Source organism: Geospiza fortis, unplaced genomic scaffold (assembly GCF_000277835.1).
Source record: "Geospiza fortis unplaced genomic scaffold, GeoFor_1.0 scaffold897, whole genome shotgun sequence".
Lineage (NCBI taxonomy): Eukaryota > Metazoa > Chordata > Aves > Passeriformes > Thraupidae > Geospiza > Geospiza fortis.
The window spans coordinates 50,794-62,956 of NW_005054580.1; the positions used below are offsets into that span (position 1 = coordinate 50,794).

Sequence of the window (12,163 nt, forward strand, 5' to 3'; positions counted from 1 at the left end):
CAAACACATTTAATATTCAGACAGTAGAGAGTAGGGCACTGCAACAGCAAATAAATTCAATACTGAAAGGTCAGTAAGGTGATTAGTATAAAATTGTAAACAAGAGGTCAATTTTGCAAAGAGATGCCAACTCTTAGGTGTAACTGAGACTATTCTAGGTCAAGACTAAACTGTACAAACGTAAAGGAGCTTGGTCAAGGACTATTGCATATGGAAAGCTTTGAAATCGAAAACATCTTCAGTATATTGGGATTTCTTTGTGAATCCTCCCAGTTTTAGGTGAATAAAATCACATTAGGTCTCCACAGGAGATGCTGCTTGAATTGGGGCCACCTGTAAATGTTGTGCCTCGTATATTCTGGGGACTAGGACGCAGAAGTTGAGCAAATTCAAATATAAAGTTAAAAAAACATGTATAAAACTTAGAAATTCTAGTTTTCTGCTTTAAGGAGTGAAACAGATGCATAACATTATTCATGCTACTCTCTTCCCACATAAAGATGCAGCAAATCCTGCAAGTCCTGCTCAAAATTCAAACCACGGGCAGCAAGGAAAGCAAGCACCCACACAGGCCTGGTTCTCCTCTCCAAAAGGGCTGAATTCCACTGTATTTTAGAGCAAAAAGCAGAGCCCTGTGCAGGGCTTCCACTTTTCCACAGCAGGATTGCTGCAAAATTATGGAGTTGGACATTTTTGTATCAGATTTAAATAATTCACACAAGCCTTTAAAAGAACCTGTTTGTGCTTTAGGATCTAACCCTCCCTGCCATGGCACATCTCCACTTGGGGGCTTGGGTATATATTTAGGCTCTAAATCTGCTTAATTATCCTTCAGGGAGGAGATCCAGGAGTTGATTTTGATTTTTTGCATATCCCAGGAGGGTTTTGTCAAACCTTGGTCACAGCCAGTGGGAAATCCTAGGCTTTAGTATGGAACCCCAGTGTCTGGTTCAATGGTGCAGCTTTTAGAAACATAATTTTAGCTGTGGGTTTGACTGCAGTTCTGCTTGTTCCATTTCCTCCTGTGCTGGTTAAACCTTCCTGTACAGAAATTGCCCTCTGAGTTTGGTCTGTGATCTGAATGTAGATTGATACTGCAGCAGTAATCTTTGCCTCAACATTTATTAAAATAGATGATTTCTTTAAAAGAAATGAGTTCCCATTTTTCTGCATGAAAAAATTCCATCCAAACCAGTGTTAACTCTGAATTCTGAATTATTTCCTTCATAGAAAATTAAATATGTAAGAAATATAAAAGCTCTTCATACACAACAGCTTGCAAACAATTAAATGGACTCTTTAAGACGCTCCCTTGGGAAATGGGCTGTGAGAGCCACTGGAGCTGAGCTTGCTGAGTGCCTCACGTGGGTGTGACACAATCTGCAGATGCTCGTGGCCTCAGCAAAGCCCTGGGTGACACCTCCATCTTTGCCTCAACATTTATTAAAAATAGATGATTTCTTTTAAAGAAATGACTTCCCATTTTTCTTCATGAAAAAATTCCATCCAAACAAAACTTCACCTCAAGTTTTAACTCTGAATTCTGCATTATTTCCTGTCCACGACAGTTCCTGCCCTCGTGCCACCCCAGCAAACGCTGAGTGTTCTACCCAGGACACGTTCCTGGCACATCTCAGAACCATTCTTTGATTAAAAGGGAATGGGAAAAGCTCTCTTGACCAGCAGTGAAGCCCCAATTCTGGAGGCTGTGGCCCCTCCAAGCGAGGCAGAGCACAAATCCAGCCTTAAGGGTGCTCTGCACTGCTCCTGCAGGAGGACGCTTCTTAAAAACCAACCAACCAATCAACCAGACAGAAAAATAAGCAAAAAAACCCCTTCAGAGATTTGTACACAAATACCTCTGAGAGCATTTTGTGGTTGACTGGTGCTGCTATAAAATTGGGAGCCCTGACTCTGTGTTTTCTCCTGTCTCACCACACAAGTGGGTCCTTTGAGGCCACTGCTGCTGGGGTTCATGTAGTAAAAAGTTTCAAGTGATTGCTTTAAATATTCACTTCTAAAAACCTCTGACAAGACAATTCTCATCAGAACCAAGAAAAAAGAACTCTGGGAGGTCTCTTTTGCTGCGGTTTGGTTTGGTTTGGTTTGTTTGTTGTTTCCCCAGTGCTCCCTAAACTTAAAAATTACAATATTTTCTGAAAGGGAACTCTGGGAGGTCTCTTTTGCTGGGGTTTGGTTTGGTTTGTTTGCTGTTTCCCCAATGCTCCCTAGACTTAAAAATTACAATATTTTCTGAAAGAAAGGAGAGATTTGTTTCAGGGACCTGCAGTTCCTGATTAATTCCACTTGGGTAGAGTATGAGCTCCATATGAGGATGAGGGGAAGAGCAAGTACAAAGGAATATTAAATGTGTGTCTATCTTGGAAAATCTGCAACTGTGTTGTTTTGCAGGGGTTACCTATTGCTACCACGAACATCTGAGAACCAGGAATACACAGAGTAGAATAAGGACTTGTTTACTTTGTGTACAGTTAGATATTCTCACCCTCTACCTAACTAAAAAACCTAGTGGTAAAGGCTTTAATCAATACTCAATTTTAAGCACAAGATAATTCTTGGTGTTACTAATTCTGAGCTTCAAAAGGAAAAATAAAGATGCTCCACTTCCCCAAGGTTCTGGGTTTTTTTCCCCCAAATAAAACATAGAAAGAAATGTATATAAAGCACAAATCCACCAAAGGTTGTACCTGAACCCACCCTTAAATCTGCAGTGGCAGAGTTTCAAATGATGGAAGTTTGTGGGTGCAAATCTGTGTCTGAGAAGATCTGACACCACCTTGCTTAACTTCCCGATATTTTCATTTTCAGTAGCTTAAAGGTTTGCATATTAAACAGGTGCACATATTTAGTGTGCATTTAAATGAATTTCATCATTTTATCAGAATAAACAAAATGCCAGGTTTTAATTTGCAGGAATTTTTGCTCTATTTAAAGTTGCAAAGGCTTTCAAAAGGGATAAGAGACTCACAGACCTCACTGTCATCCATTAATGGTGACATCCAGAAATTTGTAATTTGTTATTACAAATAACACCCTGATGGCTCACTAGGAATCTCTAGTATTGTACTAAATATTCCCTTGTACAAACTGCTTTTAATTAAGGGATTCCACAACTCTGAATGGGCCATATTTGTAAATAGCTGCTAATTACATGTAATAACTTGCTGACCTGTTTCACAAACCACTCTAGGGGTGGATGCATTCCACAGGCAGATTTCTCTTTAAGCAAGCACTAAGCTTTGAATCAAACATGAATTTGCCCAAAAATACTAGAAAAACATTCCATTAAAAAAAAATTCCAAAATTTTACTATAAACCTGCAGGAGACATCTCACAGATTGGTAAGGTGTCACAATGAACTTTATATTAAAAATTAGTAACCCAGTTAGTAAAGAGCTTCATGAATGCTCTGTTAAATTAGACTGACATATCAATAGAGCAGCATGTGATTGCTATTTTTTTAATTAAGTATTTATTGATATCAGACCCTCTCCACTTTGGGCTCCCAAAATGCCACCTGAAATATCCCAATTGTTGCAACATCCTGAGCAAGTTTCAAGAACTAGACCCTGTTTCCTTCCTATACTCTCAAGGTTTTCCCTTGATACTCCATGTAATATATTTACATCTATTTTTAACAATCCTGAAGACTGGGAAAGGCTTCAAAATCAGAAGTACAATTTTCCCATTATTCCCTTCCACCCCATAGGAAGAAGGAAATGGGGTTTGAGCTGTTCTGAGCAGCTCAGAGGAAAGCTGCCAGCCCTGTGTGCCCACACACATTTTAAGCACAGAGCTGGAGAGCAGCCCTAGGTGAGCATTTTGCAACTGGGATTTCCTCAAAAAAAATGCCAATTCACAAAAGCATCTCCCCTTTCTGTGAAATTTGTATTAGGAAAAGTTTTCCAGGTTCTTGAATTGGAGCAACCCACTGTAAATACCCCATTTAAAAATAAAAACATTGGAGGTTTTACTTGATGGGGTTTTTTACTGCCATTCATAAATTTGTGCCTTTATATGAATAAACCCAAATTTTCCCTAAGTGTTGTAATTTCTGGTTTAATACCAGCAGGCATTTTGCTGTGGTAATAAAACACCAACAGTCCAGAATAAGCATTTTAAAAGCCCAATCTCTGATTGCCCTCTGCCATAGAGATCCTTATCTCTGGGAAGGTTACCAAATCAATCTCTGGCTTTTATTTTAGTGAAGAAACGTGGCTGTAACCACGAGGAGCTCTGGACACCTGTTTTATTTCTCCAAATGAAAGGTGACAAAGGCTGGAGCAGATTCTGCTCTCTCCTATTAATTAACTTCAGCCCATAAACGAGCGAGGCCCTTGTTAAGACACAATAACATCCAGTTCTTGCTTTGCTGCAGTGGAGAGGAGAGAGGGAAGATAAATTGTCTATTTAAATTTTATTAGATCTTTCCTCCCAGAGTGCTGGCTGCAGCATGTGAAGGAAACATTTAGCACAGCACAATGAGCTGCTCCCAGTTTCCTGCTCAAATGGAGAAATTCTATCCCAGGCAATCATTCCCTGGATGAAAAGCTGCTTTGGGATTCTGGGGGTTTGTGCCCTGCTCAGTGTGGAAATGAGGGAACCTGGGCTCAGGAACCTCCATGGCTTCACTTCTCCTGATCCTGATCCTGCCCTGGAATAGCTGGGGCTGTTGGGGTGAAACTTCTCAGGCCAAACTTCCCAAGACAAAAATAGGAAAATATAGAGAAATCTCCAAGAAGCAACTGCCAAAGCTGGAACCTAAATAGCTTTAGCAAAAATGAAGTTTCCCCTTTAAATTCAACAAAACTTCTGGTGCTGCACTCTGCTCTTGCTTGAAAGCACTTTAAAAACCAACCAACCAGTCAACCAGACATTAAAAAAGCAAAAATACCCTTCAGAGATCGGTCTGGTGGACAAATACTTCTGAGACTCTTTGGTGATTGTTCGATAAGATTTTAATTGCTGCTATAAAAGTCATGTCTGAATGTTTGGTGTGCAAATACTGAGGGGGTTTGCACTCAAACAGGATGGAAAGGTCAAGCTTCCTTTTTCTTGCAGGAGTTCTGGAATTTTACCCCCTTCTCTTGTTTGCCTTTTCTCTGTCTGCCTTCCCTTCTCTGTTGGCCAGACAGATAAGAGCAGTTTCTTCTCTGTTTGGCAACTACTAAAACCTGTATAAGGAATAAACCCAATTATCTTCTCATGTGTGTGACAGGCTTGTAAACTGAGTTCTACACATTTACATATTCTTTTAATGCTGTAATAAAAAAAGCTACTCACAGTCTTGAATAAATAAAAATCTAGAAGCAGAGTTAGCTCTTTCTGAGCAACTGGAATTATTCTGTTACTGAAGCCCTTCCTTATCAGCTGCCTCAAAGATTTTTCATTCACTTCAAGATTTCTTCAGTAGATATTTTGCATCTTAAACCAAACTGTGTCAGGATATTAGGATTCAGAAATCTATTTCTTCTAAAAAATTTGTTACCACGCCAATCTTGTTGTGTCAGTGCTGTCCTTTAACTTGTCCAGGTCCCTCCTGCTTCAAGGCTTTCCTGCCAGTGAATTTAGAGATAAAAAAATCTACATCTAAGTAAGACAGAGATAATAAATCTAAATAAGATAGAATAAATCTAAATCTAAATAAGACAGAGATAATAAATCTAAATCTAAATAAGACAGAGATAATAAATCTAAATCTAACTAGGATAGAGAGAAGAAATCTAAAGCTAAATAAGACAGAGACAATATATCTAACAATATATATCTAAAACTATATCTATATATCTAAAACTATACCTATATATCTAATATATCTAAAATATATCTAAGATAGAGAGAATAAACTTAAAGAAGTCTTTCATCTTTGATGTAAAGTCTAAGCCTGGCATCATAAACTAGATTTCCTCTTTCTTGTTCCTTCATTTCCATGTCTTTCCTGGATTGGTTACAAAGAGTCTTCCTGGTGGAATGGTGTCGCAGACATCTTTTTTGAAAAATCTTTTCTTTAGGATTTTTCCACCTGAGAAGCTGAGAGGCCTCAGGAACAAAATGTAAACATTGATTATCTGCTGCTGTGGAATGCAACAGGTGGATCTGTGATTGCCCCATGTTGGTTGTTTCTAATTAATGGCCAATCACAGTCAGCTGGCTTGGACAGAGAGTCCAAGCCACAAGCCTTTATCATCTTTCCTTCTTTTTCTATTCTTAGCTAGCCTTCTGATGAAATCCTGTCTTCTATTCTCTTAGTATAGTTTTAATATAATATATATCATAAAACAATAAATCAAGCCTTCTGAAACATGGAGTCAGATCCTCGTCTCTTCCCTCATCCTAAGACCCCTGTGAACACGGTCACAGAATGTTCTGATATCTGAAAAGCTTTAGAATCATTAAAAGTCTGTATTTTTGAAACAGTAGAAAATAAAACCTGTCAGGGAGCCCTCAAATAAAATTAAAATCTCCTCACAATGGGTAAAAAATGACCCTAAATTCCTGTCCTCGCTGTGAGTTAGCAGAGAGACAAAGAGAGAGCAACTCCTGGGGAGCATCTACTGTACACAAAGCAATCATGTCACGGGGTTTGGAGCTGATTGAGGTGGGAGCAGAGCCTGGGGAGGGGCACAGGAGCTGAGTCTGAGGCGACTCTGGCTAAGTTGGCATCTCTGAGGGTCGGGTGCAGTAAGAATTCACACTCACGCCCAGCCGCAGCAGCAGAGGTGCTGGTAGGAGAGGAAAGAGCATTGGATAACGATACGTGACTAGGGCTAGAAATATTGGTTACATCCTGGGTCTGGCTTGTGACGGAGGACTGTCTCCTGAGAGCCCCCTGAAAGGAAGTGCCACTCTTGAAAGTATTGACTACTTCGATCTGTAACGGAGGAAAGAACGAGACAAGTTGCTTAAAGTATGGACACAGTTGCATAAGTGACAGGAATAATCATGAAAAACAACAAATCAACCGTGCGCGCGCTTCTACTCCAGCTGGAATCCAGGTGCCCTTTCCCAGGGTTTTTAGAAATGATTCAAATTTTCTGTCTGGATAAAATGAGGCAGCTCTGTAGGAGGCAGTGAGCTGCATCACTTTAAACAACTAGAAGATTTGAAATAACAGGGGTTTTTTTAAAGTTTAAACCGTTTTATTTAGAGGTAAATAAAATCAGCTGGAAGACTTGATGTAACTAATCTCCACTCTTTTTTTTCCTACTGAGATTCAAATTATGCTGTTATGTCTCTCCAGGGGGAGAAAAATTCAGTCACTCAGTTGGATTTTGGGGGATGAGGTTGGGGATGACACTCAACCAGAACAGAAAAATTTTAAATTCAATATATGACTCTATTTTGTCTACAAACCCAGGGCTGTCAGTACAGTAGTTTGATAAAATAATTCTTGCAATATTTTATTTGACTTTTTCCGTAATGAAAAATTTAGCACTGGGATAAAGAATGTTGGGGTTTTGTAACTGGAGATTTAAAAGTATTAATATTTTATCTTTATACAGAGAACCCAGAAAATGATGTGGAACTGGATTGACTATTGCAGCTAATAACATGACAATTTTCCAATTATTTTCATAGGCCTGCTGTATTCCCTGTTTGACAGACCCATCTTGAGCACCTTCCTTTTACTCCCCACCACAGAGGAGGAGTTAAAAACTGAGCTGAGTATTTATTCCAAGGCATCCTTTGGCACCAGTATAAACCCATAAAAAGCAGGCTCTGGGTACAGAGGGAAAGCCAGGAGTAAATCCCACAAACCCCTGCACCCCAAAATGTCCCCTGTGTTGCATCAGTGCAACCACAACAGACAGAGCAGCAGAATATCCATGGGAGGAATTCAACCAACCACTTGTTTGAAGTAACCCACTGGTACCAGACCATGCAACCCACATTTCTGGAGATTCCCAGCCTAGAATAAGGTAAATTGGTGGCATTTTTATCAATTTAAACAGCACAAATCTTGGTGAAAACCCTCCTAAATTTTCCAAGTGGGAAGCACTAGACTGAATTTATGATTTTCTGCTCTGGTCAGACTTAGGAATAAACCAATTTGTATCTTTAATAATATGGATGTTTTCCTTTTTTCCCTCCCTTAATCTTGTCTTTGGCCATCATTGTTTATTTTCCTGCATGTTTTTTTGGGAATAATCAACCACAGCCAGCTGGAAAAGGGATCCCAGGTTGCTGTTGTGCAATTATCACAGTGAATTTTCCTCCACAAAGCCCAGATTTGCTCTGTCTGAGCCCTGGTACCATTCCTCTGTGCACACCCAGGGCTGGGCAGTGTTCAGCAGACCCCACAAGGTTGGAGAGCTTTGGTTTTGGCAGCAGAATTACATGTCCAGTGCAAATCTCACAGTGAATCAGAGGTAAATCACAGTAAATAACATGTGAGGCGAGTTTGCACGTGGGGCAGGGCATGAGGGGATCCTCAGCTCAGGCTCATGGAAACACCACATGGCTCAAACCACTGGTGACGTGGCACAGTAAATACTCACCTGGAACGCTCTACAAAAGTAGAATTAAATACAGATCTTGGCTTCTCAGGGTCTAACCCAGGTGACAGAGCACTCTTCAAGAGAGACCATTCAAAAAAGACTCTAAAGACTCTCACTGAGGGCACGAAATGAGTGTTTCTGTGATAAACTCTGAGATGTGCAAAAGCCTTCCTGACAAACTGAGAGCCTTTGGTGCAAGAGTGAAAAGATGAGGGAAGATCTGTATTTAATTTCTTCAGAGAAGAAGAATTACAGCCATGTAATTTGCTTTTCTCCTGAAGAAATGAACTCCAGCTGTTCATGGATATAATTCCTGGTGGGAGGATGACAACCTCCCCAGAATCCTAAAAGCTGAACACATAGGGCTGTGCTCTGCCTGAAGCCAAGAAAGAAGAGAAGAACTTGGCCCAAAAGTTTATCTTCTCCAAGCAGAAAATAACAAAGAAGGAAAGAGCTCATAGAAATAAATAGTGCATTTTGAATTAAGATGGAACCTTTTCATGACAAAGGAATGCATTTATTTAGAACAATTCAAGCTGCTAAAGAGGAGAAAGGAAATAAAAGTTCATAAGTTTAAAAAATTTCCAACACAATATAGGATGCAATCATGTTTTGATTATAGGCCTTCAGGTAGAGAAAAAATACTGTCCTACATTTGAAGCTTATCCATAAGGTTGACATTTTTCACACCTGTCTCATTTTTCTCTATGTTCTATACCCTGGAAGATCCAATTTTTTAGGTGTGCACAGCAAATAAAAATACCAGTGATTAGCAAGTAAAGAAAAATTTTAAAATCTGATAATAGCAGAATTGTCCTGGCAGAACAGATACTTCTTCCTGATTTTTAACACAGAACAGATTTTCAGAAGCATTTCTGTTGTCATTTATGTGAGTAGGACCCAGGTATCATTCCCCTAATCTCCAAGCAGGATATTAATTTAAATATTTTTTTAAAAATTAAAAAAAAAAACTAAAAAAAGAAAAGCCACCTTTCTCTAAGAAATAAAACAGTTTCCATTCCACTTACATGGGGCTACCATGATGTTTTCTATATTAAAAGCTACATGGAAACCCTAAAATGAGGTGCTGGCATTTTATCCAACTTGAGAACCTCTTGCCAGGAGTGACTTTCACTGCTGGAAGGTTTGAATTGGTTCAAAAGAAAAGTTTTCATGTTTTCTACATGAAAAATGAAGGGTGAAAAATGCAGTCCAGCACCTTTGTGCGGTTTTTTAGCATGTGAAGAGGAACAATTTTAAGCAGCAGTTACCCCGTCACCTGTATTGTTTTTCAGCTTTTCCTTTTATTCTCAGAACATTCCAGACAGTTGTTTCCCACCTGGGATAGATGAAGCAAACTGAATTTCAGGATGAATGAAGCAGAAGAGGAAAGAATCAGGCTGGGAGTGTAAAATTCTAAAATTCTGGAGAATCTTTCAATACACAATCAAAAGAGGTGAGATGTGTATTTTTCTCTATTTTTTTACTCAGATTATGAAGTCTGGCCTGAAGGTAAACTTGGTGAGCTTCCCAAAGGCTGTTGGACCTGCCAAGAGGGTGTGATCACCCTTGTCTTCCTTCAGAACAATGAATTTCTGAGAAAGGTAACAAAAACTTGGGGAAATTTGCAGAAAACTGTTGGAAAGTCCTGTCTGTATGCAATTTTAGATCCTCCTCAAACCTGCATATCTAAGAGAAGCCATTTGTGAAGCTTCACCCCTCAGTGGCCATCTGAGAGAGCTTTCCAGGAAGGAAACTCTTCCATTCAGAGAAGGGGAGCACACATCCCTCCAGAGATTCCCTATTGGATATTTATCAGAGATTCCCTATTTTATATTTTGTTCATATCTAAATGAACAAAAGGAGGCCAAAAAGAGCATCAGAAGTCGATAGCCAGTCTCTGGCCTGGTTATGTGCATTTTTCATATACCTTTCTTTCAAAGATGCCTGTCTTCACAGAAACAGAAAAATCCCAGTGGAAGCCCCTCCCCTGGTGCCTTGGGTTGAGCCCTCTGTTTGAGAGAGGATGTAGATGAAAAATGTCTCTAACACTGCAAAATCTCTTGTCAGTTTGGATGGGTTTCAAAGGGAGCACTCCAAGGAAGAAGGGTTGGCTGTCTGAAAACAACACCCAGCCTGTTGTGGGTTCTTTGTTTCAGCAGGGAAGGCTTTGCTGGGAGCTGGGACCACCTGTCCAAGAGTGACTGAAGAGAAAATAAGGGCAAATAATCCAATTTACAGCACAAGTGTGGAAAGTGGTGTTAGGATTGAATGACCAAGCTGGTCCTGAGCCCAGAGTTCTATCCTAATCTGCCATCCCCAGGGATATAAAATGAGGGGATGCTCTACGTTCTTCTTCCACATCTCCAGGAGTGCATCAGACAGCAGAGGATTCCTGCAAATCCTCCCAGGGATGCTAAAGACATCCCAGTCTTTTCCTGGAGCTCTTCTTTTGCTGGCCTCCTGAGAAATGTGTTATAAGGGAATGAATCCACCTGGATGGGCCCCACACACAGCAAGGATCAAATCTGACCTTAGTCCATCACTCTCCACTGCACACTTGGGCACTGCTCTGGAATCTGTTGGCCCATTTTATTTTCTTTTTTTTTTTTTTTTTCATTCCATAGACGTGAAATGGATGCAAAAAAAAATCAAAAAGTCATTGAGTAAATAAAATGAGAAGAAAAATCAGAGAGGTCTCTTGGCAGAGAGGAGGGAGACATCCTACTAAAAGTGCTTCTACAACTAAGAGCAGAAAGGAAACCAAGATGGATGTTAGCAAAGAGACGTAATTAATGTTCATTTGGGTTTAAGTAGTGGAAAAGAATCATTTCTCTGTGAATTAAGTGGACAAAGAGACGCAGAACTAAAAGCTACCTCTCAGACTAGAAAGAGAACTGGAAGGATGTCATTTGCTTTGTGTTGCTCGAAGTTGTTTACACTCACCCCAACCAGAAAGACATCCTGACAGAAGTGCCAACAGGCAACACTCCTCCTACAGCCACCAGGGAGAAAAGAATGCACATTTAGAGGTCATCTTGCCCTGAAGATCACCAGTACCTGGGCACTTTTTGTAACAACTGAAATTTGAATTTTCTCTACTGATGAGTGCTCTTGACTCAATGGAGTCAAGACACACAAGCTCAGAGCTGAAGATCCATATTTAATCACTTACCACAGAGCCCTGCGAATCCCCCCAGCTTTTAATCTCTCTACATTTTATGCTCTGCAGATGCAGCCAAGAGACCTCACTGCCCTAATTTGGCTTCTTTCCATCATTTTTTTCTAAATTCATGGCTGCATCTTCCCCCCTCCCAAAAAAAAAGTATCAATTTGTAGATGTGAAAAAGCAGAATGTGCTGTTTATCTCGGATGAAGACAAAAACCCCAAATCTTCTGAGACAAAAATGTTCTTTAGGAGATTCTTTCAAGGAAAAAAAAGATCATTTTCTTAATTATTCACCTCTTTTTCTTGTCAGGCTCATGTAAAACACACACATCTGATGTGGTGATAGCTGTTCTCTGCTGCAAGCTGCCAGAAATACTTGATCTTAGAAAGATCAAGCAGAGCACACCTGAGTGCAATGAAACACTTCACTGCAATGGAAAAGGCAAAATACTTCACATGATTTTCTTCAGCGCTC

General features: G+C 39.9%; 1 protein-coding gene across 11 annotated transcripts in view; it reads right to left on the reverse strand.

Moving 5' to 3' along the window:
• Positions 1-12,163, reverse strand: part of ATP2B2 (ATPase plasma membrane Ca2+ transporting 2) — a 305,210-nt gene that overhangs the window by 7,900 nt on the left and 285,147 nt on the right. For 2 of the 11 annotated variants that reach the window (XM_031064309.1, XM_031064308.1), the window contains one exon: positions 6,806-6,892. The exons of 6 other annotated variants lie outside the window; for them this stretch is intronic. In XM_031064309.1, the coding sequence (XP_030920169.1) occupies positions 6,806-6,892 (87 nt within the window). Of the gene's footprint in view, positions 1-6,329; positions 6,893-12,163 lie in introns of those variants that run through there. 3 more of the 11 variants (XM_031064311.1, XM_031064310.1, XM_031064305.1) reach the window with 2 other exon arrangements.